The 27,882-nt window shown below is 45.4% G+C and overlaps 6 protein-coding genes across 6 annotated transcripts; 4 read left to right on the forward strand and 2 right to left on the reverse strand.

Moving 5' to 3' along the window:
• Positions 1–3,767: 3,767 nt before the first annotated feature.
• Positions 3,768–4,185, forward strand: LOC120752160 (histone H4). Its single transcript, XM_040062845.2, has one exon. It carries the CDS (start codon positions 3,814–3,816, stop codon positions 4,123–4,125), a length of 312 nt encoding a protein of 103 aa, XP_039918779.1. The 5' UTR covers positions 3,768–3,813; the 3' UTR covers positions 4,126–4,185.
• On the reverse strand, positions 4,053–5,347 carry LOC120752146 (histone H2A type 2-C). The gene has a single exon (XM_040062831.2). The coding sequence runs from the start codon at positions 5,345–5,347 to the stop codon at positions 4,958–4,960; it is 390 nt and encodes a 129-aa protein (XP_039918765.1). The 3' UTR covers positions 4,053–4,957.
• Positions 5,348–6,128: 781 nt separating this feature from the next.
• On the reverse strand, positions 6,129–9,500 carry LOC120752087 (uncharacterized). The gene is given in 5 exon segments (XM_040062747.2): positions 6,129–6,630; positions 7,850–8,265; positions 8,962–9,001; positions 9,149–9,263; positions 9,265–9,500. Coding segments are annotated over 5 exon segments (1,179 nt in total). The 5' UTR covers positions 9,457–9,500; the 3' UTR covers positions 6,129–6,214.
• A 6,233-nt stretch (positions 9,501–15,733) lies between these two features.
• Positions 15,734–16,461, forward strand: LOC120752135 (histone H1.03-like). The gene has a single exon (XM_040062819.1). The coding sequence runs from the start codon at positions 15,771–15,773 to the stop codon at positions 16,341–16,343; it is 573 nt and encodes a 190-aa protein (XP_039918753.1). The 5' UTR covers positions 15,734–15,770; the 3' UTR covers positions 16,344–16,461.
• Positions 16,462–23,162: 6,701 nt separating this feature from the next.
• LOC120752159 (histone H4) lies at positions 23,163–23,591 on the forward strand. The gene has a single exon (XM_040062844.2). The coding sequence runs from the start codon at positions 23,218–23,220 to the stop codon at positions 23,527–23,529; it is 312 nt and encodes a 103-aa protein (XP_039918778.1). The 5' UTR covers positions 23,163–23,217; the 3' UTR covers positions 23,530–23,591.
• Positions 23,592–25,160: 1,569 nt separating this feature from the next.
• Positions 25,161–26,157, forward strand: LOC120752139 (histone H3). The gene has a single exon (XM_040062823.2). The coding sequence runs from the start codon at positions 25,161–25,163 to the stop codon at positions 25,569–25,571; it is 411 nt and encodes a 136-aa protein (XP_039918757.1). The 3' UTR covers positions 25,572–26,157.
• The last annotated feature ends 1,725 nt before the right edge of the window (positions 26,158–27,882 follow it).

Genomic DNA, 27,882 nt, shown 5'->3' on the forward strand with positions numbered 1-27,882 from the left:
ATACATGTATATATACACATTTTGGGCACATTCAGGAAGAATATATTTCATCTATTTTGTCTCCAAATTGCCTTGTTCCCAGAAAATATTGGCTTACATAATGAGTGTATTTAAACTAAATGTTGTTCTTCCTGGCATAGGTTTTTTTCTGCTTCGGAACTGAAAATGCCATCGAGATTTTGCTGACTTGGTTATGAAATATGGAATAGAGTAACAGACTTTAACTTTTGCATGCTGTTTGAGGTTAGTACTTTGCAACATCTGACATTTAATTGCATAGTTAACAAGACTAGCACAGAAGCCCAGCGCTGAGCAGCTAGGAACAGGAATCAGCAGACAGCTGTATAGAGATGGTAAGTAAGGAGAAACCTTCTGGGATTTGGGTGTACTCAAACTGCAATGAGACTTGTACAAGGAAACTTAAGAGGTGAAATTACTTAAAGCTGTTGAAAAAGGGGCCTGGTGATCAGTAAGGTGAACATTTGGGTAATTCTAGTGTTAGTTGTCCAAATCTAAGGCATGGTCTTTATAATAAAAAAATCACCATGATTAAAAAAAAAAAAAAAAAAAAAAGGAAGAAAGAAAGAAAATAAATAGAAAACCAAAACCTAAATGGAGGAAAAAATGCAATCTGTTCTTGTTTTATAATTTCTTTAAAAGAAAATAGGCCTTGGCATGCTTGAGTACATAGAAAAGCTTTCAAGGGTTATCACTGTCAGCCACATCAGTGGATGAAGGCAGGAATTTTTGTTTGAATTTGACACTAATGAAGAAAATGAGTTCTTATTCTTCAAGTCTCTTTGGGCTTTGATTTTTATTTTCATTTTACCACATGTGCTTATTGTCCCTACATGGTGGATGGGTTTAGCTTTAGTTTTTGGTTTTGTTTGGGTCTTTTGTGGTTAGTTTTTTTTCACCTTCCCCTTGGGTAGCAGGATCATCTAGTTATGGTCCTTTCAAACTTGAGGGACACACAAGCTCTATTAAGCTGGTATTGGGAACACAAAAACTGTAAGTCTGGGAGAAGTCAGAAGAATACACAGTGTAGTAGTAGAACTTGTTTCTTAATTTAGTGATATCAGCCAGGATCCAGAGTGGGGACAAATTAATGGGTGTTATGAGCAGGACAGCCTTGAGATTCTGCTCTCTTTCAATTGCATGCTGGAGATATAACACTTGAAGAAATGAGTAATTAATAGGAAACATCTTTCTGGGCCAATATCCCAACTCTGACAGAGGCTAGTAAATAAAGAGCATAAGAAAAATACCTGATAATCTCATCAAAGTGGTCCTTTAGATTTTAGTGCTTTGTAGGCCAGAGACTCATTGAGTCTGAGGGGATGTCTTAGCACCATGATGAATTAAGGAGCCGCAAATGGTTTTTTCTTCTTTTTGTACAGCAGTTGCTTTGTCTAGACAAAACATTTTTCAAGTTTTGGGATTTGCTTTAGCATTACCAATCAAAAGGTTGAGGAATAGGTGAGTGGGAGTGGTAGACAGATAAATGAGTGATGGACATGTATACTAAATTGACTGTATCCCTGTCTTAGTGGAGAATTTCATTAATATGTTAGCTGTCCTCAGTGTGTGCCTGTGTTAAAAAATACTGCTGGAAAACATCCACGAAATGGAACAAAATGCCCACCAGCAAAGAGAGTGAATTGAATACCCTTCCCTGTAGCTGCAGGGATGAAGATAATACACGTGGAAACAAGGGAGTAGCAAGTCATATAAAAGAAGAGATAAAAAGGAATCGTAAGTCTTCAGAGCAAGGCTGAGATTTTATATGAAATATCTGAGTTGAAAGATGCTGTGAAACAATTAGTTCACCATAATATTTTTAGACCCCATCAATTTTTCTGACTTACCCTGTGGAGTCACTGTGACTAAGGCAGAAAAACACACCAGTCTGAGAAAAACGGTTACCAGAGTTCACAGAGATCTTTCCTGTCGGAGTCCAGGGCATTCCTTTGGTTGCCCTGGAAGGTCAGAGACTTGGACAGGGGGGTCTGGGACCCTGGCACAGAGCCCAGAGGGACACTGGCTTTGATCCCAGTCCATGGGAAAGGCTTCCTGCACTGCGGGATGGATTGCAGGCCACAAGAGTGGGAAATATAGTAGTTTAGCTTACCACAGGGTGGAAAATCGTAGTTTTGGGTTCTTTAGTATCGAAGTAGATGGGAGCAAGATGGAGGATTTTGGCGTTGTCTCTTGCTTCTTCTTTCTTCTTCATTCACTCCATTTTCTGCAGTGATGGTGGCACGAAGTAATTTAAGGAGATTGGGTTCAGAGTAGAGATGACCTGTTTAGTATAAGTGATAGGTATTGGCAAATAATGATAAATAAAGAACACGTAACAATTAGTATAAGAGGCAGCAACAGCCCAGTGCGGAGGGGAGTCATCAGATGCCCGAGCAGCTGCACAGATCTTAGCTGGGCACAGAAAGAATTGTAAGATAAGAAATAATAAACAAAATGTGCAACCTTGAAAATCAGAACCTGAAGACTCCGTCTCTTTCTTGCATCCGGCTCAGGGCTTTGCAGAAGGCAAAGGACTCTAAAACCCCTGAATCTCAGGAGAAAATCCTGAGACTTTCAGAGTCCTTAAGCTTCAAGGAGTTTCCTCTGTCTCTCTGTGGGTAATGATGTGTGTATTTGGCCATGATGAGCACAGGCAAATTCTCCATATTGGAATTACATTAATTTCATAGACCCAGTGGTTTCTGAACTACAAATGGAGGACTGCAGGCATAGCCAACAGAAATGAGGCATAAATTGAAAAGTCATAATGACTGATTTTCAAAGCCATGAAGGTAGACCAAAATAACAAAGAGAAATGTCATCACTTGCAACATACCCTTGTGAAAGGAAAACATTACATGAAAGAAAGAGTATCCACTCAGAATTGTGTCAAGCCTTTGAAAACATGAGGATACACGTGAACACGGTTGAAATGGCCATCTTTGTTCTGCATTCGACATATGCTAATAATTTGAATCCAGTTAGAAGTCATTATCTAATGCAAATATAATGCTTTTTGTAAATCACTAGGATGTCTTGAATTTAATATGTAGCAAACACTAGAGACAGAAAATAAAGGGTGAATTGGAGGTAAACATTGGAGATACTGGGATAGAAAATAAAAGGTCTTCATTTCATTGCTGAAAAAAAAATCTTGTGCAGATTCACCACTGCTACAATACTCTGAGTGTCAGATGTAGCCAGCTTTTAAAAAAACAAGGGTTTCATTCTGGTCTGAGGTGAACACTTAGGCATGATTTTCCTCATGCTTCATGGTATATAAGACAAATACTACTCTAAGGTTGTGAAACTGACCGAAGAGTTCTGACGTTTATCAGATGGCTTTCAGTATACCAAATGTCTGAAAGAAATCTCAAAAATGAAAAGATACCATCACCATGGCCATAACAACCGTGGGCGGTGGCAGAAACAGCGCCACGTCCCTCCACAGTGGCACTGTCGCACCATCAGGAAAAAAGGACTTGCTGTGTTCTCGCCACGGCCGCAGGAGAAGAGGCAGGGAAATGCGATTCGGGGGAACCGAGGGGCTGGGGGTCTGCGAGCGAGGCGCGGGAGGCAGAGACGGAGGCGGCGACAGGAGCCTCGGGGTGGTGCCCGCAGGGGGCGAAAGGGGCGGAGGCGAAGGCCCGGCCCCCGCCCGCCGTGCCCGCCCCTGTTCCCAACCAGGTCGGACCGCAGCGCATAAAGGCCGCGGCGCGGGCGGCGCTTCTTCACAGCAGCAGCGTCTTTGGCAGCGGCTGTCGTAGGGGCAGTTGTAGCAGCAGATTCAGTATGTCTGGGCGAGGCAAGGGCGGCAAGGGGCTCGGCAAGGGCGGCGCCAAGCGCCACCGCAAGGTGCTGCGCGACAACATCCAGGGCATCACCAAGCCGGCCATTCGCCGTCTGGCTCGGCGCGGCGGTGTCAAGCGCATCTCGGGGCTCATCTACGAGGAGACGCGCGGCGTGCTGAAGGTGTTCCTGGAGAACGTGATCCGCGACGCCGTCACCTACACGGAGCACGCCAAGAGGAAGACGGTCACGGCCATGGACGTGGTGTACGCCCTCAAGCGCCAAGGTCGCACCCTCTACGGCTTCGGCGGCTAAAGCCTTGCGCTCCTCCCGCACCATCGCGACATAAACCCAAAGGCTCTTTTAAGAGCCACGCACTTTGTTCCTTTAAAAGAGCTGTAGCGCTGCGTGTTCGGATTTGTTGCAGTTTTCGCTTCTTGGTTACTTTCCGTTTAAAGCACTTCTTTTGAAGCGGTTCATCTTTTCGTCCCGCTTCGGGTAGGTGGGGTTGCTGTTCCTCAGCCGCCTTTTGGTTGGGGGGCGGGGGTAAAACACAAGAAAGCCCGGACAGGTCATAGGAGTAAATTGCCTTTCCCTAAGAAAAGTTAAGGAAGCCGCCACTAAGCATACATTTTCCACGACCAGGCGCCGCAGCATTGTTTTCCCTTCATTCTCGCCCGTGTCTGAAAGGGAACGGGAGAATCAACTGCAGGGCCTAGAGCAGCACTGCGGAGGAGGTTTTTCACTCCTACGGGCAGCGCAGGCCCGCGGCCAACGGAGGGTTAAGCGCCCGCGCGATTTCCAAAAGCCCGCGCAGGCCACGATTGGCTCCGGGACATTCCGCGCTCCCCTCCCCCCGCGTTTTGTCCCAGCACAGCAGCTCCCCACGCGCAGGGAGCATAGTGCTCCGACCGATCCCGGCCCACGATGGAAACGCAGCCCGGCACAACAGGTCCAGGCTGGCTACAGCAAAGACACGCCAAACCACACACGCACCCAAAGACAAACACAGGCGCCCTGCCCTTTCCCTCCCCCCTCGGCGGTTGCTGCGCAGCAATATCTCAAGCTCTCTTAGGACCATGTGGGTGGCTCTGAAAAGAGCCTTTGGGTTTTGCTTATGGACTCGGGGACGCTTTCCCCGCCTGGCTTATTTGCTCTTGGCTTTGTGGCTCTCGGTCTTCTTGGGCAGCAGCACGGCCTGGATGTTGGGCAGCACGCCGCCCTGCGCGATCGTCACCTTGCCCAGCAGCTTGTTGAGCTCCTCGTCGTTGCGGATGGCGAGCTGCAGGTGGCGGGGGATGATGCGCGTCTTCTTGTTGTCGCGGGCCGCGTTGCCCGCCAGCTCCAGGATCTCGGCCGTCAGGTACTCCAGCACGGCCGCCAGGTACACCGGGGCGCCGGCGCCCACGCGCTCCGCGTAGTTGCCCTTGCGCAGCAGCCGGTGCACGCGGCCCACGGGGAACTGCAGCCCGGCCCGCGACGAGCGCGACTTGGCCTTGGCGCGCGCCTTCCCGCCCTGCTTCCCGCGGCCGGACATCTTCCCTTACGCGCTCTGCGAACAAAACTCCCGCTCACACCGACAAACAGCGACTCAATGAATCGCCGGTCTGGGCTCTCCGCCTTTATAACCCCTCCCTCCGCGCGGCCGCCGCGTCCTGATAGGCCGAGGCGCCTTTCGGGGCACGCGCAGCCCAATGGCGCAGCGAATCTCACGCTGACCAATCGCGAGGGGCACAGCGCCCAGAGGTTCCGCCCGCGCTCTCTACGCGGCCAATGACAAACCGGGATGGGCGAACCTCGGCTCGAGACCCCGCCTACCCGGGGAGGCCGCTCCCGCCGCCGGCGCCGCTGCCCGGACCGCCGGGGCCGCGCTGCCCCGTCCCGCAGCGTGTTTGCTCTCTCCCCCGTTTTATTTATTATTCTTTAAAGGTCGCCCAGCTGCACAGAGCGGATTGGGAGGGTCGACTCGAGGAAATAAAGAGGAAAAGAGAGACAGTGTCCGTGAGCGGGAAAAGGGGGGGGGGGGGGGGGCAGGTGGGACCGGCCGAGACTGAGAAGGCAGTAAATTTCCCTTTGTTCCGCGGCTAGTATTTTCCTCGCGAGTGTGCCTGATTGTAAGTTTCGATTTTGCTATGAGTCTCAAAAAGGTCACACCGCTTTCTGCATCACAAAACACAAGCTCATTTTTGAATATCCCTTCATTAAATTACCCAAAGCACAACTCTCTCCATGCACTGTATATATATGCACTTGTTTTGTTTTTTAGATTCCTAGTGCCCCTGTACACTTAATGCAAACCCTGCAGTGTTACAGCTCCTTTATTGGGAATGTAGTGGCTCTTAAAAGAGCCTTTGGGGTGGTTTAAATACTTTTTCAACGCAGGTAGTAGACGTTCTTATAAGGCCTATGCGCGCTCGCCGCGGATGCGCCGGGCCAGCTGGATGTCCTTGGGCATGATGGTGACGCGCTTGGCGTGGATGGCACACAGGTTGGTGTCCTCGAAGAGCCCCACTAGGTAGGCCTCGCTGGCCTCCTGCAGCGCCATGACGGCCGAGCTCTGGAAGCGCAGGTCGGTCTTGAAGTCCTGCGCGATCTCGCGCACCAGGCGCTGGAAGGGCAGCTTGCGGATCAGCAGCTCCGTCGACTTCTGGTAGCGCCGGATCTCGCGCAGCGCCACCGTGCCGGGCCGGTAGCGGTGCGGCTTCTTGACGCCGCCCGTAGCCGGCGCGCTCTTGCGGGCAGCCTTGGTGGCCAGCTGCTTGCGGGGCGCCTTCCCGCCCGTCGACTTACGAGCAGTCTGCTTTGTACGCGCCATCGCTCCTTATACGAGCAGTAAAGAAAGGACTTGAAACAGTAAACGCTTCCCCGTATTCGGGGAGTATTTATAGCACTAGTGCCTTCTCTGATAGGCAGAAGGGTACGTGCTGAGTTTCATTGGTGGATTCAAATTTAAAGTTCCCGCCCTTGGCAGATACCGCCTCCCCTTTTCACCCGCTGTTTTTACGCAGCTCTGTTCTTGCAAAAAGCCATAATGTATACTATAACCGTTTGCGAAACCGCTAAGTCTTAATATTGGTATTAACTTACCAACTTTAACTTGCTTATCAAACCCCGCAAGGCTTAAAAGTTTTTTTTACATTATGAAAGCATATAATTACATCATCCGCATTAGGTCACTTTATCATCCTTCAAATGTAAAATTTTCACTTTTATTTCAGGGCATATATTTTTTGCAGGGCTAACAAGGACAAAAATTTCCTCGTGATTATTAGTATTTTTATTCAGACACCTTAAACTATCACAGAAATATACAAAATATAAGGGGGGAAATAGTAGTAGAAAATCTCTACCTAAAACGAATAACTGAAAAGTATAATAAATAAAGTAACGATAAGCCCAAGAACGAAAAATATTCAGAGCCTTTAGTTCTCTATGAACAAGCATTCATGGGTGAACTTTATTAAACAGTTTTGAAACAAGTAGATATACCTAGAAATCAAGGCTTCTAACGGGAGATTTTGATGCATTTACGTTTTAAGTGAAGACCCCTGTTTCAATAAGATCCCGCTAAAAATGCTCTCTTCTCAGTCTCGGCCGGTCCCACCTGCCCCCCCCCCCCCCCCTTTTCCCGCTCACGGACACTGTCTCTCTTTTCCTCTTTATTTCCTCGAGTCGACCCTCCCAATCCGCTCTGTGCAGCTGGGCGACCTTTAAAGAATAATAAATAAAACGGGGGGAGAGAGCAAAACACGCTGCGGGACGGGGCAGCGCGGCCCCGGCGGTCCGGGCAGCGGCGCCGGCGGCGGGAGCGGCCTCCCCGGGTAGGCGGGGTCTCGAGCCGAGGTTCGCCCATCCCGGTTTGTCATTGGCCGCGTAGAGAGCGCGGGCGGAACCTCTGGGCGCTGTGCCCCTCGCGATTGGTCAGCGTGAGATTCGCTGCGCCATTGGGCTGCGCGTGCCCCGAAAGGCGCCTCGGCCTATCAGGACGCGGCGGCCCGCGCGGAGGGAGGGGTTATAAAGGCGGAGAGCCCAGACCGGCGATTCATTGAGTCGCTGTTTGTCGGTGTGAGCGGGAGTTTTTGTTCGCAGAGCGCGTAAGGGAAGATGTCCGGGCCGCGGGGAAGCAGGGCGGGAAGGCGCGCGCCAAGGCCAAGTCGCGCTCGTCGCGGGCCGGGCTGCAGTTCCCCGTGGGCCGCGTGCACCGGCTGCTGCGCAAGGGCAACTACGCGGAGCGCGTGGGCGCCGGCGCCCCGGTGGTACCTGGCGGCCGTGCTGGAGTACCTGACGGCCGAGATCCTGGAGCTGGCGGGCAACGCGGCCCGCGACAACAAGAAGACGCGCATCATCCCCCGCCACCTGCAGCTCGCCATCCGCAACGACGAGGAGCTCAACAAGCTGCTGGGCAAGGTGACGATCGCGCAGGGCGGCGTGCTGCCCAACATCCAGGCCGTGCTGCTGCCCAAGAAGACCGAGAGCCACAAAGCCAAGAGCAAATAAGCCAGGCGGGGAAAGCGTCCCCGAGTCCATAAGCAAAACCCAAAGGCTCTTTTCAGAGCCACCCACATGGTCCTAAGAGAGCTTGAGATATTGCTGCGCAGCAAACCGCCGAGGGGGGGAGGGAAAGGGCAGGGCGCCTGTGTTTGTCTTTGGGTGCGTGTGTGTGGTTTGGCGTGTCTTTGCTGTAGCCAGCCTGGACCTGTTGTGCCGGGCTGCGTTTCCATCGTGGGCCGGGATCGGTCGGAAGCACTATGCTCCCTGCGCGTGGGGAGCTGCTGTGCTGGGACAAAACGCGGGGGGAGGGGAGCGCGGAATGTCCCGGAGCCAATCGTGGCCTGCGCGGGCTTTTGGAAATCGCGCGGGCGCTTAACCCTCCGTTGGCCGCGGGCCTGCGCTGCCCGTAGGAGTGAAAAACCTCCTCCGCAGTGCTGCTCTAGGCCCTGCAGTTGATTCTCCCGTTCCCTTTCAGACACGGGCGAGAATGAAGGGAAAACAATGCTGCGGCGCCTGGTCGTGGAAAATGTATGCTTAGTGGCGGCTTCCTTAACTTTTCTTAGGGAAAGGCAATTTACTCCTATGACCTGTCCGGGCTTTCTTGTGTTTTACCCCCGCCCCCCAACCAAAAGGCGGCTGAGGAACAGCAACCCCACCTACCCGAAGCGGGACGAAAAGATGAACCGCTTCAAAAGAAGTGCTTTAAACGGAAAGTAACCAAGAAGCGAAAACTGCAACAAATCCGAACACGCAGCGCTACAGCTCTTTTAAAGAACAAAGTGCGTGGCTCTTAAAAGAGCCTTTGGGTTTATGTCGCGATGGTGCGGGAGGAGCGCAAGGCTTTAGCCGCCGAAGCCGTAGAGGGTGCGACCTTGGCGCTTGAGGGCGTACACCACGTCCATGGCCGTGACCGTCTTCCTCTTGGCGTGCTCCGTGTAGGTGACGGCGTCGCGGATCACGTTTCTCCAGGAACACCTTCAGCACGCCGCGCGTCTCCTCGTAGATGAGCCCCGAGATGCGCTTGACACCGCCGCGCCGAGCCAGACGGCGAATGGCCGGCTTGGTGATGCCCTGGATGTTGTCGCGCAGCACCTTGCGGTGGCGCTTGGCGCCGCCCTTGCCGAGCCCCTTGCCGCCCTTGCCTCGCCCAGACATACTGAATCTGCTGCTACAACTGCCCCTACGACAGCCGCTGCCAAAGACGCTGCTGCTGTGAAAGAAGCGCCGCCCGCGCCGCGGCCTTTATGCGCTTGCGGTCCGACCTGGTTGGGAACAGGGGCGGGCACGGCGGGCGGGGGCCGGGCCTTCGCCTCCGCCCCTTTCGCCCCCTGCGGGCACCACCCCGAGGCTCCTGTCGCCGCCTCCGTCTCTGCCTCCCGCGCCTCGCTCGCAGACCCCCAGCCCCTCGGTTCCCCCGAACCGCATTTCCCTGCCTCTTCCCCTCCGAGCGGCCACTATCTGTCTTTGGCGTTTTGAGCAGGTCCCCGGGGGCGAGTCGATCTGGCTTCGGAGTCTCAGATTTTAGGTTACCTGGCGGGTTGCAGGCCACTGCTCCCTTGCGCTGTGGTTCTGTCAGCTTTGCCAGCTCCGCAGAACTATATAGCCTGGCCTCTCCCAGTACTGTGTTCCCGAAAAGCCTTAGGAGCTGCTTTTCTGGTCTTCCCTTTATTCTCTCTTACCACCTGCTCCGCATCATGTAATTTCCTTCTAAAACTGTCGAATCACTTTTTCCACCAAATGACAGAGCAGTTAGAAACATATATCTGTCTTCCTGTTGTTCCTCTTTCAGATTTGCAATAAATATTTTCTACCTTACTGTATTGTTTTACCTATGGTGCAATATATACTTTTTCACCTGCCACATTTGGATATAAACAATGCATCTTTTGTAAGTGCTAATTTTTTCCAAGCATGGTCACAGATCTTATGCTTTGATTTTCTTTTATTTCTCTTCCTGAGTAGCACTGCATCCCCTTAACCTCTTGTTCTTCTGATGCTGTGTACTTTATACTGGGAACTTATGTGACAGTACTTTATAAAGGTAGAGCTTAAAGTGAAAATAATTGCCAGAAAAGTGTATGCCCACTTCATTAGTCTCTTTCCTTTTTTACATAGTGGTTTTGGGCCTACACATGCTCTGGAACCCTTTTAAGCACCATTTCATGTCTATTTTTTTCAAATATATTCATGTATATTTATTTATTTTTTGCATATATAGCCTAGAAAATAAATAATAACTTAATTTATAAAGCCAAATGCTAACCATGGCATGTATTGTGTTAATTAATCGTGAAAATTCTGAAAGAATTTCCTGCCATTTTCTTAATATATTTCCTCCATTTATGTTTTCCTAGATCTGGTTTGTTTGGGGCAATTGTTATGTTTTTATGAGGGGTTTGTTGCTGTTTAGTTTTTTTGCTTGATTTGTTTTTGGCTCTGTTTGTTTTTTATTTCAGAAGATCAGCAAGAAAATACTTTATGTGGAAGATACTATGATTGGTATGTTACAAACAGTAAGTTGACTTTTTTATATGTTGCCAATGGGGACCAGCACTGAATTCATGAAATTTGAGCATGTCAGCTGTAAACTGAATCTCAAAATGTCTCCTAGCACAGGTATCCACAGAAATTGCTGTGAAATGGCTCCCTTGGACTTTATACACCACTAAACACTTACAGATACGTAGAGCCTTAGGAAGCAAGGTTTCAAGCTCACTGAATTTTTATTTAGTGCTTTTTAAAATAACATTTTCACTCACTTATGAACCATCTGGTTATCTTCCCCCTTTTTAACTACTTCAGTGCATGTTGAAGAATCCATCTGATAATCTCATTTTATGTGCAAGGGTTAAAATCTTCACAAAACTGCAAAGCAGAAAGGGGAGACTTTTTCCTGAATTTTGGTTGTTAACTGAAAATTCCAAGGGCCAAACAATGGATGAAATTTCTCTTGGAACCTTTGCTTCATTCATCTGCAATTTACATCATTAGGTTAAAAAAAAACCTTACTCTTTTGTAAATGCTCAGTAAAGAGATTTTAATGCGGCAGTATTAAGACAAGAGGAACATCTAAAATAAAGGAGGGTTGTAAGTTTCCTTTTTTAGAAGAAAGAATTTATATTTTTAGTTTAATGGAAACTAAAAGGGAAAAAGAAAGTTTTGTATGTTTTAAGGTTACAATGCAGGATGTATTTTGTTAAAACAACAACTTTGATTTCATTAAATTTGAAACAGGCTGGCAGACATTCCTTTCAATACAGAAAGGCCTGGACTTTTGTCTAAAGTAACTCCCAGAGTCTAGTCTGTTACACAGTAATCGGAATTGAGTTAACTGGGTATCAATGGAGTTAGGGAACTCCATGAACTGATTTTGCCATATGGAGGAAAGAAAAAAAAATAATTCCACATAGGCAGAAATTTTGCAAACATCCTTGACTTTCCTCACTACACTGTATGAAAATTTTATCTGCTTGTGCCATATCTGGAGTTTCCAAAGGGCAATCAATACCTATTCATTGTTTGTAGACAAGATGGCCTCATTCACCTCCTACCCCTACAATTCTGGGAAGAACTCTAACACGGTTCTTAGAAAACCACAGTAGGTCACAACATTCTTCAATCAGCTTTGGGAATCTGACCTGGAAAGTGGCTCTTTCTAGTCTGTACTTACTACCAGAGCTGTACTGTTGATTAAGCATAAAACGTCCCTTGTCATAATTCATTTTTTTTTACTAGCTCCAGCAGCAGATTTAGGTCTAATACTGTGTCAGAAACTACTTGTGTTCCACTTAAGAGGAAAAAGTTACTTACAGTGCATTTGTGTTTCTGCATGCTGAGCAAGAGGACTTCTGTGCTCTGAAGGGTATTAGTGGACAAAGGTTGAAAGACAGCGATATAGTTTCAATCTATATTTGAATGTTGTGAATTTGAATTTCTGTGATTTAAAAATTGTTTCATTTCCTGAACATGAGGAAGGTTCTATTGCATGAGAATAAATAAATAAATAAAATTATATGTCTTTCAAATGTGGAATACAGACTTTTTTTTTAACGTTCTGCTGTGCATATCTCACCATGAGCCTTTGCCTATACCCAGAAATTATCAGATGAATAAGATTGCTGTACAACCAAACCAAGAGCCTCACCATTGTGTAAGCCATAACACTTAGTGAAACCATAGCACTTGGTGAGGAAATCGGTCGTGTTCATTTAGGCAGGGGGTAATAAAACACCAGATGAACATTTGCTATCGGATATTTTGACTCTACTACTCATTCAGGAAAGCAAATGTCAGTAGACACAGAGGAAAATAATGGCAGCCTGTCACTCTTTCAAGCAGAAGGAGCAGGGATTCATTTTTTATTTTACATTAGAATACCTCTGCTAGGCATCAGCTTTGAAATTTTTTATTAAAACACTGAAAAACAAGCATTTGTTCCTACCTACCCTATTCTTCTTTGGAACAGGAGCAAGGGTAGATGTCCAATTTCGGTAAGCACTCTGCATAATATTGAATTAATTTACAGCATGTATGGGACTTTGGTGCAGAACACACTCAAGAATGGTTCTTTTTCTTGATATGCTACTAACCTTATAAAAAATTCTTCATAGAATCTTTGTATAGGCCTGTGCTACTTAATAAACATGTTCATCCCTTGGAAGGAAAGCAACAATATTTACTAAAATATTCTGGTGTTTATATTGACATTTGCTGATTCTAAAAATATGGGAAACTGAGTGAAGTGATGTTACCCAAACAAAATTTTTACATTAAGAAATCATGGAGTATCAAAGTCTTGGGAAGCCTTCCTGCTGTATATACACAAAATGCACCAAACTTGCTGTGTTGACCACATGTTCCTTTGTGGGGTCTCTTGTTTGTTTTTTTTTTTTTTTTTTTTTCCTATAGTGGCTGAAAAAATAATTTTTTGTCTACAGTGGTTGAGAAATAAAAACCCACTTACTGGATAATAATACAAATATTTGGGAAATTTTAGGCTATTATGCTTGAATATCCAAAAGGAAAACTCAGCTGAAGAAAAAAAGCTGACTTGCATCAACACTCAGGTCTGCCCTTCCTGTCTTCTAGTTTATGCCCACCTTTGTTTTGGTCTCCACTGAATACAAGTTCATAATGTTTCGTTTCCGATGAGCATCCACTGCCCCACACCACCAATCTGCCATTTTTTTGTCTTTCATAGTTGGTAGAGATTATTTCCAAGATTCAGTGATACTCTAAATGAAGGAAAGATGAGCTTGAGAAAGTAGAATCACATCTCTAAACACTTCCCAGTTTCTAAGTAAACCAATATACAATCATGACAATGAAAATAAAGAAAATTACTGATGTCCTGTTTTATATTTCAGGAATTCCTTTCTGCCATAAACAAGTAGGAAGAAATAAAAGGATTACCAAGTCTTTCAAGGATTCTTAAACATTACAACATTTCATGTACAGGCACAGAATATTGACAGAAACCTGCCACTAAATGTGAGTATCTTCACACAAATGAACCACTTATAAACAAATATCAAGGGACTAGAGAACTACAAATTTCAGCCCTTGTGCCTCTGGATGTTTTGAACTTTGTTCTTGGCCATGGGGTTAATACTACGAGTTTAGAAGAAAGAATTTTCAGCATTCTGATAGTGTTGAGTAGTGGCTCAGAAGGCCTTAATCCCCTCCACCCCTGCCCCCCCCCCCCCCCAGTAGGAAATAAGTATCAGATTAAATGGGCATTAAATGCATTTTCCTATTTCTGTATTTAATCAAGAAAAAAAATACAACATTCTTCAGGGTCACACTGTAGTTTTGTTATGCTCATCATTGCAGCCACATCATCCAAAACGTGCATTTACCTTTGTTTTAGAGGTTTAATAAGGGAGACATCACTAAACTATTTTTTCAACATTTACCTTCAAGCAGAGAAAAAAAAAGGTACGAGAATAAAATTACGAGAATAAAGCCAGTATTTCCCCTGATTGTAGCAGTTTAGATTTTTTTAAAACATGGTTAATAAGAAAAGAACATTGCATTTCTCAAATTACTTAAGTCACTGTATTCTTTATTTTCACACTATCAAACAGCAGGAACTCTACGTTTTACCAATATTTCATTCACCCTTTTACATCTAGTTTTAGCTCCAAATATATCTACTCACAACTTTTTAGGAGCTGATGATAGCCCGGATATTGAGGGTACAGAAGACAATACTATTGCAGGCAGACTGTTAACTGTTTGGTATTTGAATGAAAGAAACACGGCATTGAAAGAGAAGAAAGAAGAGTGAAAAAAGATAATCCATTCATTTGTTTGTGATACCGAGCTGCCACTTCCTGGGGTAGGAATCCTCTTGATAAGGCGTAGGTTTCTGTCCTCTGAAAGTAGCTAAGTGGTGAATCACGCAGATGGAGTTATCAAAGAAAAAAAAACTTAGACAATAAACATTCATTCATTAAAACCAAGAAATCGGTTTTACCTTAAGTGTCCTGGCTACGGAACATACCCTCAAAAGATGAATTTTCAGGTTTAACCTCCCTGTACAATTCTAAATTCATTACAATCCAGATTCTGCTTCCCAATAAATTTTAAATAATACGAAGCAAAGATGAATAATTACTGTACGTATTAACGCTAAAAGCAGATATACTATAATTGCAGTGTCCTGATTCCCGAATTAACCACAAAAGCTACTTCGTTAAGGTTATATTTAAAGTGCAATGACAGGAACATTAGTCTTCAGAGGGGACACGTCGTGCTTTGTTTCCACTGAAATACTGAAGCATGAGGAAAGTAACATCGACTTCACATACGCTGCTAAAGCACAAAACATCTCAAAAGGCAGTAGTTCAGACACCGAGGTTGCTGAATTCACTGAGCGGGGTGATTTCGGAGGGAAGTGGCTCAGCCGAGGGAGTCAGCTCTGCAACAGCGCCTGGGACCATGGGACGAAACTGTGTTACTTCCTTGGATTTAATATCCATTTACACTGAGATCAACCGTTCTAACCACTCTTTTTTTTTACCTGCTCTGTAGAGAACATTCTAAAGAACAAGATTTCATGCCACTTGTGCCCATTTAGCTCACGGTAAAATTTTAATTTAAAATACAAACCGAAGGTTTCTCTCTGCCGAGGTCTCTGTGGCTGCCCACCACCGAGTTTCAGTGGTCGCGTTTTCCCTCATTTATACTCCTTCTAACGGGAAACTCCACTAACTTGTAGGACAGACTCCCCCTTCCCTCCCGGAAAGAAATGGGGCGCACTGGGGGCAAATTTCTTTTAAAAAAGGTCGTTTTGGACCTTGAAGAAACACACCGGGCGCGGCGGCGGGCGGCGGAGCGGAAGCCCCGAGCACCATCAGCGCCGCGCGGCGCTGCTATAAAAAGGGGCGGCGGCAGCGGCGCTCCCATTGTTCGCCCGGATCGTGCAGTAGCCGAGATGGCCGAAACCGCTCCCGTCGCTGCGCCCGATGTCGCCGCCGCCGCCGCCCCGGCTCCGCCAAAGCTCCCGCTGCCAGAAGCCGAAGAAGGCGGCGAGCGGCTCCAAAGCCCGCAAGCCAGCGGGGCCCAGCGTCACCGAGCTGATCACCAAGGCCGTGTCCGCCTCCAAGGAGCGCAAGGGGCTCTCCCTCGCCGCGCTCAAGAAGGCGCTGGCCGCCGGCGGCTACGATGTGGAGAAAAGTAACAGCCGTATTAAGCTGGGCATCAAGAGCCTCGTCAGCAAGGGTGTTCTGGTACAGACCAAGGGCACCGGCGCCTCCGGGTCTTTTCGGCTCAGCAAAAAAACCGGAGAAGTGAAGGAAAAAGCCCCCAAGAAAAAAACTGGCGCGGCTAAACCCAAGAAGCCGGCGGCTAAGAAACCTTCCAGTGCTGCCAAGAAGCCCAAGAAGCCGGTGACCGCGAAAAAGAGCCCCAAGAAAGCCAAGAAGCCGGCGGCCGCAGCGGCCAAGAAAACAACCAAGAGCCCCAAGAAGGCGACAAAGGCTGCTAAGCCCAAAAAGCGGCGGCAGCAGCGAAGAGCCCGGCTAAGGCGAAAGCGGTGAAGCCGAAAAGCAGCCAAGCCCAAAGTAGCCAAGCCAAAAGCAGCCAAGGCAAGAAGGCAGCTCCCAAGAAAAAATAAATTACGCTGAAAAAACTTATCTGCCTTGCAGATAAACCCAACGGCTCTTTTAAGAGCCACCCAAATTTTCATAAAAAGAGCTGGAACTCACTTATTTTCTTTAAATCCCGCTTCGTGTAATACGTGTGCAGTTCAAACTCTTTTTTTCTTTTTTTTTTTTTCTCAGTTGCTGTCGCTTTTAGGTGAACCTGGTAACATTTTTGCGCTCTTCCTCGCCGGTGCAGAGAGCACCGCAGCGGAGCTGACGGCGGCATATCTCATTCTAAAAAAATCCCGATTCGTCGGTGGAATTCCCGTTCGCCGCAGGGAATCGGTGCGAACCGGAACTCTTCGGGGGTAGTGAGGCACCGCTCAGTGCGCTCGTCTTTTGGGAGGGGGAATGGGGGTGGGGATGCTGCTGCTCCCCGTAGTTTTATCTCCTATCAGCTTGGAGGTGGAGAGCTGTGGAGGGAAGCGCCTCGCACCGCCCCCAGAGCCCGGCAGATTTCGAAAAGCCCGCGCTCCACAAAGATTGGCCGTCGCTCTCGGCCTTTCCTAATGCCCAGCAATTTTCGGGTTAAAAAGGCGAGCTCCACCTTTGTCTTTACGTTCACTTGGGGGGAGAGGCTTCCGAACTCCCTGGTAGGTTTGTACCGCCCCTCCCACCTCCCTCATGTCCTCGGGCTTTTTCACTTCCAGTCCAGTTTTGTGCCCGCTCTGGAATCCGTAGGGCCAGCGGCGTCCCGGAAGTCCGAGGTTTCGAGCTGCCCGCCGTTCTCTGATGCTCAGACTTGGTCATTGGAGCTGCCGCAATCCGTTCTTTGCCCGGTGTTGATTTCTGCACACGTAACAACCTATAACTCTGGTCACTGGCAATTCTCCCGTCTCAGTTTAAAGGCAACAGTGCACACTTCTTTTTACTAGGATTGCTCTGTGTGGAAGTGGCTTAGTGTGAGTATGAGACCACCATAGCCTATGGTAGGGATTTACTTTGTTAATGAGTACAAAGCTCGAGCAAAGTTGATCTTTCACTTAAGAGATAACTTAAATATTGTAAGAAAACTGTCCCACACAAGAAGGAAGTGTGTGTGTACTCAGGAACACTGAATGCACTGCCTATATAAGCTTCAGTGGTTATACTGTCCATTACAGGAACAAAATTACCATCAAACGAAAAATTCCTATTAAACTTCACAAGCTGAGTTGGAGAGCATAGCATAGATACCTACTGGAAAAGGAGAGTGCAGTGGCAAAGAGCAAGAGTGGCCTGGGAAAACATACTGCAGGGCTAAGTGTAATCTCATCTTTATGCCACTTGCACCACTGGCATATGAGTCACTAACCCTAAATCATTGCTTCTCATCCACATTTCCCCTCAGCTTGTGCACTGCTAGCCCTGTAGATGCCATCTCAGCTCAGCTATGGGAGAGATGCACACAACTCGAGACTAATTCTTCCTCAGGAATAGCTTATGTTAAATTACCAAGTCACTGAGATGGTGTCTGGTCATTGTGTGTCCCTCAGGACCCCACATCACCTTCAACAGGCTTCTCTATCTAATAGGCAGATTCCTGCATAAGATGCAGGATAAGAAAACTTGTTTTCCTAAGAAAATCTCAGGTGATACTATTTTGCTATCATGGCTCAAATTTCTAGCTAACCTACCAGACTGAGGTTCGATTTTATGATTAGGTTCAGATTTATGAAACTAGCCTACTAGACTGAGGTTCAGGTTTATGATTGCAGTGAAGAGGGAACGCATCTCACTCGTCTTCATTTTTTATAGTTTTTTTAATGTATGGTCATTAATTTATTTTGTCAAACATGTTAAGATGCCTCATGATACTGGCAAAAGAAAGAAAATGTATGAGCTCTGCTCAGTATTTTCTAAGGTGTCCTGGTGTGTAGTTCTGTTCATACTAGCACAAAAATAAAAGGATATGCTTTATTATTAAATGCTAAGCTGCCCTAAAATTAGAAGGAAGGTAAAAACAAAACAACGGTTCAGTATTGCAATTTATTACAAGGAAGACCTGCTTTCAATTGCTTTCTCTCTGATAGGGTCAGCTGTTTATTTCACAGATATACTTACTTAGTAAATGTCAATCTCAAAAGGCTATGATGTTCCCATAATGGCAAATGAGCAACTGAGTTAGATAAAGGTATACATGAAGCAGAACTGGCATAGGAACCAGTGAAGAATTTTGTTTGAGTTACTCCCCCCAGAATAACAATTCACTTTCTACTGATGAACGCTTTTCATGAGGGGGTTACAAAATTTTTCATCAGCATCAGTCAACACAAAGCCCAATTGGCTGTCAGATTACCACAAAACCAGATAGATGTCAAATATGTTTCTTCATGTCTTCATTCTCTCTTATGTGGGTTATGCTATTCCCATACTTCTTGTGAATCCCCATATCTTTTATGGTAGTTGTTGTCAGGTGAAAGAATTTATTCTGCATGGCTCATCATGTCTTTGAAAAACTGTAAAAACGTCTCCCTTAGGGACTCAATTCTAAAAAACATCAAAGGTGAAGTTTTATTGCAAGTGAAAATATTCTTCTAGTTTATTAAGAAATCTTCTGTATTTGATAGAGAAAGTTAGAAGCTAGATTTCCATAAAAAGCAAACTATGTTAGTTCAAGCACAAAGATGTTTAAAACTTGTGCTGGAAACTGTGTTGATAAGACAGGGATGTTTTAGCTATTGCTGAGCAGTGCTTACACAGATCCAAGGCCTTTTCTGCTTCTCACACCACCTCACCCATGAGGAGTCCAGGAGTGCACAGGGAGGGGACACAGCCAGGACAGTTGATCCCAATTGACCAAAGGAATATTCCAAATCATACAGTTTCATGCACAGTAGGTGAAATAGAGCGGAAGAAAAAGGGAGGGGAATATTCCAGTTATGGCTTTTATCTTTCCAAATCACCATCACGCATGACAGAGCCCTGCTCTCCTGGGGGTGGCTGAACACCTACCCGCCCATGGGAAGCAATGAATTAATTATTTGTTTTCCTTTGTTTGCATGCATGGCTTTTGCTTCACCAATTCAACTGTCTTTATCTCAAGCCACAAGTTTTTCACTTTTCTGTTTTTCTCCCCCATCTTTTGGAATGAGTGAGAGAGCAGTTGCATGGTGTTTAGTTGCTGGTTGGGGTTAAACCACAGCCGAATAAAGCAGAAAAAAAAGTCTTTCCTATTAACCTGAGCTAAATAAATTGTAAAATGTAAGTTGTGTACATTTCAAGACTAAGTTTATGGGTTCTCGAAAGGAAGGACCTCAGAGGTGAAACACTTAAATATATGGGCAGGAAACAGGGGACAGCAGTGTGGAGTCTGGGAAGAGTGCAACATCAATAGCATTAATACCAGATCTGTTCTCTGCTGCTTGCATGTCAGTACAGATTCAAACCAGCTTGAATTTGGGTACAGAATAATTTTTCAACTAGACACCTTTGACGTAGTAAGATTAGACATTAGAGTTTTCCTTCCACAAGTTTCTTTTTTTTCATATCTAGATCACAATGCACCCAGTCTACTGCTGAAATAATGGTTATCAAATACTTTTTTCTGTGGGAATTTGAGATCTCTCCTCTACATAACGTGTTGTCAAAGCATAGTGAAGTCATCAGTATGACTCCTCCTGGGATCTCCATACTCAATTATGGACAGTTATTTCTAGATTTGGAGTTATGTTGCATTCTGATTTTCATTTTACAGTGTTTTGTTGATCTCTTTGCATTTCCATTCTCATATGAGTTTTGTTCACCAGTCCAGCATGAATTGCTAAGACATCAGTGAAACCTCAGTGACTGCAGGATTCTTTTTCAATGATTTCAGGATTGGGTTGCCAGCAGCTGTGGAAAATTGAAATATAAAAAAATAATAATAGGATTATGGCTTACATCAAACATTGAAACCTGATCTAGTAAAAGAAATCCCTGCCTGTTGCTGTGCATTATTTGGGTTTATATTGTATTTCATTTTATATTGGGTTTTGTAATGGTTTCTTCTGTACCCCCTGTTCTCATGGAAAATGTAACATCAAGACTTCTGTCCCTGGTCCTTCACTCCTCCCATTCTCCCACACTGGAATGTAACCCAACTCTGTTCCACATATCCCTGTGGGTAGTAGCTTGTCCCTGCCTCTAGCCCCTTCCCCCCAGACAAAAGCAAGGAGAGCACGTGGGTCTCTCTCTGTGCTCTTGGGACAGGAACTGGACTGGGCTTCTGACCCTGCGGGGGCTGGACCAGACTGAATAAAACTGTGATATCCACCCCCCGGACCAAGGGCAGACTCTTTCCTTTTGCCATCGATGGGGATCTGCTCTCTAAAGGAAAAGTTTTGCAGCCTCTGGGATCTTTAAGGCCCTGAGGGAAAAAATCCTTCCAGCTGTGGTTTCTCTCTCAAGCTAGCTGAGGCAAAAACAAACCTAGGGCTCCAGGAGACAGAGAGACATCACCTACCCACAGCAGAGAGGTGTGAGATGACAACCAAGGGCCAAGACAAAGGCTGTAGCTCACTGTCTATGGCCTGCACTGAACCTCCTATGTTATCTGTGCACATAGATAGATCTGATGCATTGCTGATGTCAAGGGAGAATTATTGGGTTGAAGGGGGAGCTCCTGTGGAGATAGGATGGTCATGCTTTGGCTCGGAAGAACAGCACAAATGGAATAAAGTCATGATCTGAACTTAAAGGACACATGGCCAAAAAAGTAACTTTTGTCTGATAAAGTCAGTAATATACTAAATTGCACACCACTGCATAGGCTAATAACTTCTATGAAGTATTTGCTACCACATATATGACTATATTACTCGATTCTCTACCTAGATCATGCCACACGTAAGAGGGAGACTGGATAAGATTATGCTCAATATAAGGAAGGTAGAAATTTAACCTGTTTAGGAGGAAGACAAAAAGAGACAGTCAGCAGCCAGCTCTCCCCTCCCTCCTCCCAGCTGAGCAGGCCTTCTTGGTAAGCTTCTTCACATGATATTGATAATGATATAATGATAATGATATCTGGATTAACACAACGTTATTGTTCTTGTTGGAGCTCTATCATAGTGCATTTAGCACTGACAGTTCTGAGTTTGTTGTTCTGTTGCTTCAGTAAATGACACTATTTTCCAGTCTGTGATTGCAGAAATTCTTATTGACTGCGACCAGATCTATAGAGCTGAATTTTTAAACGGGACTATTTGTGAACCTGTGTTCATGCTTCTTATTTGACACTACCAGGGTTACAGTGCTGAATTTGTGGGATCAGAAATTAAAGCCAGCTGCAACCAAGCCCTCTGATCTCAGGACCAGCTGGAATGCAAGGTTTTTCATTTTCTGCTAAGTTTCTATACTATTAATGCAACACAGAGGTTAGTCTATGGTCTTTGAATGTCTCTTCCAATAGAAATTATTAAATGGATCATAAGTTACTGATTAATTTTATGAAACAGGCTGCACAGAACAAATGATATTTGATGTATAATTTAGGATCAGTTGTGAGCAAAGAAGAGCAGGAACTCAGCTCAAACCTTGCTCCCCTTTATTAGTTGTGTAGTTCTGTCATGAGTTAAGAAGACAAGGCTATGAACAAGCACGTAGCTATTATTAAAAAAAAAATATATCCTTTTCTGAATGGTTTCTGATATTTTGCAAAACAAACAGACAATAAGAGACAGAGGAAACTATTCTATGTAGTCACAGATCCTTGGGCAGGAGAAGCTCATGGAGTAGGATTCATATTATGAGGCTTTACCTTAATTTTATTCCACTGGGGGGGGGGGGGGACGGGACCCAAAAACAAAACAAAACAAACAAACAAAAAAACCCCACAAACACAAAAACAAAAAACCACCAAGCACCCACCACCAAAAAAAAACTATCAAGCAATCCAAAAATGTCCATGAGAGGGCAGCAAACACTCAATAGAGGAAACTTTTATCCTTCCAGCTAATTTTCAGGTCGACAATTATCTACTGAATAATTTTTGCTAAATACTACTTGATAACAACAGCAAAACTTCAGAACATTTTCCTCCACTAAAGAAAGCAAACACAGAATGAATAAATACCCGAGAAATGCAAAACCACCCTTCTTTTAAAATATTGAATTTTTCAATCGCTCTAAAACACAAACAAACAAACAAACAAAAACACCCACCCCACCCCCCAAAACCGAGGATGGGTAAAATTTCTCAGAATCACAATTGGACGGAATTTGCTGCAAGATAATCCACTAAAAAAAAAAAAAAAAAAAAAAAAAAAAAAAAAAAAAAAAAAAAAGTGCATCAATTATATAAACAGTGAAGCCACACGGGATAATCCATAAAAACAGGTGAACTGAAATACATAAGACATACAACTTTGAAAATAACAATTCAGACCTTAGTTTAAGTGAATCGATAAGTGGAGTAAATTTCTATGGATGAGCTTTCTCTTATAAACGATCACGATATAACAAAGCTTTAAAAAAATACATGAATCATTATAAAAATCAGACACTCTGTCCTGGCTATCTGAAACACAAGAAACGCACGGAAATGCTATAGAAACACCGAACCCATTGTGCCTCGGGGAAGGGAAACTCACACAAATCCCGAAATTTTCTGCTGTCGGGCGGCGCGATAGCGGAAGCGGAGAGAAGGCGAGAGCCGGCCCAAGCCCCGCCCCCTTCTCGCTGCCGTCCTCAACCAGGTCGGACCACAGCGCATAAAAGCCGCCGCACGGGCAGCGAAGGTTCACAGCGGCAGCATCGGTGGAAGGGAGCGGTCGTAACAGCTGCAGCGGCTTCAGCTTGTAGTGTCGTCATGTCTGGCCGGGGCAAGGGCGGCAAGGGGCTCGGCAAGGGCGGCGCCAAGCGCCACCGCAAGGTGCTGCGCGACAACATCCAGGGCATCACCAAGCCGGCCATTCGTCGTCTGGCTCGGCGCGGCGGTGTCAAGCGCATCTCGGGGCTGATCTACGAGGAGACGCGCGGCGTGCTGAAGGTGTTCCTGGAGAACGTGATCCGCGACGCCGTCACCTACACGGAGCACGCCAAGAGGAAGACGGTCACGGCCATGGACGTGGTGTACGCCCTCAAGCGCCAGGGTCGCACCCTCTACGGCTTCGGCGGCTAAAGTCTTGTACTCCTCCCGCACCATCGCGACATAAACCCAAAGGCTCTTTTAAGAGCCACATACTTTACTTGAAAAAGAGCCGTGTCACAATGTTACGGAGACGTGAATTAAGACAACGATGATTTTATTTTGAAGCCCTACTGAAACCGTTAAGGCAATGTTGCTAAGGCTTTATGAACGCAGTCAGTTGTATAACTTCGCTGTTAGCAAGGAATTCATCTTTGCCTTAGGTTTTTGGTGGATTGTTTTTTTTTTTTTTTTCTTTGGTGCACGTTCTAAATTCTCTTACCAAAATCATTTCTAGTCCTCTGTAATAAAATGCTTATTGTTCAATGGCTGCCAGTATAAGCAATTATGTAGAACATTATTCCATGTCTTGATTTTTAATTTTGCTTTTTACTGAGGAAAAATCGGAAAATTGCTGTGAGGTGAATATTTTCTTTCAATTTGTACTTCCATTCATTTCGTGGTCTAAAGCTTACTTTAAAAATAAAGGAATGAACCTAATATGGTTTTCTAGTGATCATTTTGGGGGTTGATTGGGAAGGAGAAATGGAAGGGCTAGGAGGGGACTGGACAAAAAAAGCAAATTGTGAATCTAGAGGTAAATTTTTTAAAAAATGTTTCAAAAGAAGCCTTGTGTTAACATTTTTTTCGTTCTCACATATAAAAAGCACTCCAGTCTGGGGCTCACTTCCAGAATAATTTTGTTGTACTTCATGACTGAAAGGAAAAAAATCGGTTTCAACTTTATGTAAAACTTTGAAAATCAGTTGGCACTTGCAAACAATATCAAAAGTATTTGTAGTCATGCGTGGTTTTGTCACACTTTCGTGAGCAGGGCAAAATTAAATAGAGGGCCACTACCATATTCCTTTACAATTATTTTCACACACACACACACACACACACAAAAACAAACAAACAAACAAACAAAAAACCCTAGGTGGTATCATCACGATGTTGCCTAATGTTATGTAAAACGTCTCATTCAGAATTTCCTACTGAAATTAAAGCATTAACATGTGAAAATGGTGGCTTAAATATTCTCTCGGTCACTACAGCTTGTTAAGTATTTATCATAGCTACGAGCTTGTGTTACTGGATTTTTTGAGTGCCTGTTTCGAGGTACCTGCCCCTCAGTCCTTTGTGTATTTGGGAATAATGTGCCTGTTCTCGTAAGGAGCTCTGTACTGCATTGAAAGAACCTTTTCCTTCTTTTGTAACCAGACAACCATTAAAAAAAAGGAAACAAAAACAAAGACACAAAGAAAAAACAAAGTGCAAATAACTGCTAAATTTTAGCCTCTTGGCAGTTTACAGTCTGTCAGGAGACTGGCAGAGCCAGAGAAGCAGAAGGAATACGAGCACTGTGTCTAAATTCCACGGCCCGCCACGGGCCCCGGACCCGCGCGGAGCGCGATGCGCTGGGAGCAGGGTGGCAGCGGCGGGGCCGAGAGGCTCGGGGCAGAATTTCAGCGACCCCAGGCCCGGGCTGGGATCCCACGGCAGCCAATGAGATCGCGCGTCTTGAGGACCAATCAGAAACGCGGCAGCTCTATAAATAGCGGCGTTTCGCGCTAAGCTCTACTCATTTCTTTCTGTGGCTCGGCGGGCTTTGGTTTGTTGGTATGGCTCGCACGAAGCAGACGGCGCGTAAGTCGACGGGCGGGAAGGCGCCCCGCAAGCAGCTGGCCACCAAGGCTGCCCGCAAGAGCGCGCCGGCCACGGGCGGCGTCAAGAAGCCGCACCGCTACCGGCCCGGCACGGTGGCGCTGCGCGAGATCCGGCGCTACCAGAAGTCGACGGAGCTGCTGATCCGCAAGCTGCCCTTCCAGCGCCTGGTGCGCGAGATCGCGCAGGACTTCAAGACCGACCTGCGCTTCCAGAGCTCGGCCGTCATGGCGCTGCAGGAGGCCAGCGAGGCCTACCTGGTGGGGCTCTTCGAGGACACCAACCTGTGTGCCATCCACGCCAAGCGCGTCACCATCATGCCCAAGGACATCCAGCTGGCCCGGCGCATCCGCGGCGAGCGCGCCTGAGTGTCCTGCTGCAGCCCACGTAGACCCAAAGGCTCTTTTAAGAGCCACTACATTGCACGTAAAAAGGGCTGTAGCGCTGCTTAAAATTACCCTTGAAATCCACCCGGGGTGCACTGCCGAAAGTGCTTTTTGAATACTCGATGGGGGAGAGAGACAAATTGGATGGAAGAAATGTGAGATAAAAGAGGGTGATCATTAGTTTATTAGTTAAAGGAGGGTGGTTATGAAGCCTCAGGCGGGTTGGCCGGATTTACATCCCTGTGGCTGACAGATGTGATACATTTTTGAGGAGAAAATGGAGGGTAGAAGGGGCTGACAGGGACACACTTGTGTCAAGTGGACCCATGCTCAGGAAATCTGCACCTTAAACCTGCACCTTAAACCCTGGCTGGCTGGTTCAAGGCAAGAGCAGAAACTTACTGTGTTACTTCCCGTGTTACTGTCAAAGCTAGGTAAGACAGATTGCCATAAGGGGGTCTGCCGCCTTATTCCTACAACTTTGAACACCAAGAACAAGAATATCCATCTCAATAAATCAGTTTTGATTATCTCAGGTTTGATATATATTGTTATATTTGGTCTCAAAACAACGGACAATCATGATGATGGCACAGGGTGCATGAAGTTTCTTGCAGGACAGAAAAGTAACTCAAAAGGCCAAGAAACTGATTCATACATTTTATAAAAGTCATGGGGCAAAAATTTATGTATTCTTGCACTAATGAAGGTAAAAGTATTTGCATTTCTCCAGTAGTGATCACCATATCTGATGTATGCTGAGTTGTCATTTCTGCAGCCAGTTCTTTAGGATCCTTCATAAATTTCTGGAAGGGCAGATATATACACCTGCAGTTCTAAGGACCCACCTTTGAATTCTTACTTTGAGACAAGGTCAGTCTAACAAGACTTTGAGAATCAAAACAGGAATTTAATTAAACCTCAGATTCATTAGTAGCTGATATTTCTCCAATTATTTTTGGAACCATCTCCCTTTCTTCTCTCCATCTGCAGAAATTCATATCTGGTACTTGGGATGCAACAGTCCTTAGGACTGGAGAGTGCTTGAAGGCTGCTGTTAGAAGACAGAGTGGTCATCTGTTGTCAGTAAAGACTTCTGGGCACTATTTGCCTGCTTAGAGATGCTGTTCTACAGGGCCTGTCTGCCTGTCTGTCAGAGAGAGCACTTTGGTTGGGAAAAGAAAATAGAAAGACCTGCTGAGTGTACCTTCTTTTTTTTTTCCTCCCTCAAAATACCACCTGAATGAATTTATTGATTGTCATGACCTGATTTTGGAACAAGGTTGGAATGGATGTAGAGTTGTATATTGTAGAATGAAAATGACTTCCAATTGTCTTGATTAAGCAGCATGATGTTCTAAGGAACTTTTAATGAACAGCCTGGGGAGAGAAGGAAATATTTCAGTAGGCCATAAAAGTTCCATGTTCTCCTAAAAGTCAGAGAAAAGAATACACAAAAGAATAACTTCAGTCTTTCTTTCTTCCTTCTGCTTCAGTTGTAACAGAACATATTTAATACTAACTAGAAGAAAGAAAGAAAGAAAGAAAGAAAGAAAGAAAGAAAGAAAGAAAGAAAGAAAGAGAAAGAAAGAAAAATAATTATTTCTAACAAGTAGCACCGTGCCAATGCTTTAAGATCCTACCCAGTCCGTTTTAGTAATTTTACTGGTTATCACGGATATACAACCTGAGAACACAGAGAATATACTAACAACTTACCAGTAATAATTTCCTCATTTGCTTTTGAGAACAGATTCCACAGACTCATATCAGAGGTGGATCTTCATAGAGCCTGCGTGTGCTCGATAGGGAGGCACCAGTGATGGTTGCCTCTTCATTTACAATTGTAACACTTTAAAGGTTTTAGGCCTTTTAAGCTTTGCTAACCTCGAATTTTGGCATAATTGCGAAGTTCAAGTCAGTAATAAATTGCAAGTGTGTAGCAACAAGTAGTATCAGGATGGAGGCTACTGGAGTCTTAGAGAGTAGGCAGACATATTGTTAATTTTAATATTATAATAATATAGTTCATTTTAAATTATACTTAGATAGGCACAGTCTCTGTACTCTTCCAGCAGGAGCACTGCCGCTGTATAAATTCTCACCCCTTATTCTGCAAGCGGTGATGTAAAAACAAAAGAATAAAATACAATAGATTAAAATAATAAAATATAATAGAACCTAAAAGAGACTTAGAGTGATAATCTAGTGCCAGATGTGAAAGTTTTTATTATTTAATACACCATATAATATTCAAATATGAAAAACTTGCCACATGGTGCTGAGGTAGAGG

The sequence above is a fragment of the Hirundo rustica genome, chromosome 4 (genome assembly GCF_015227805.2).
Source record: "Hirundo rustica isolate bHirRus1 chromosome 4, bHirRus1.pri.v3, whole genome shotgun sequence".
NCBI lineage: Eukaryota > Metazoa > Chordata > Aves > Passeriformes > Hirundinidae > Hirundo > Hirundo rustica.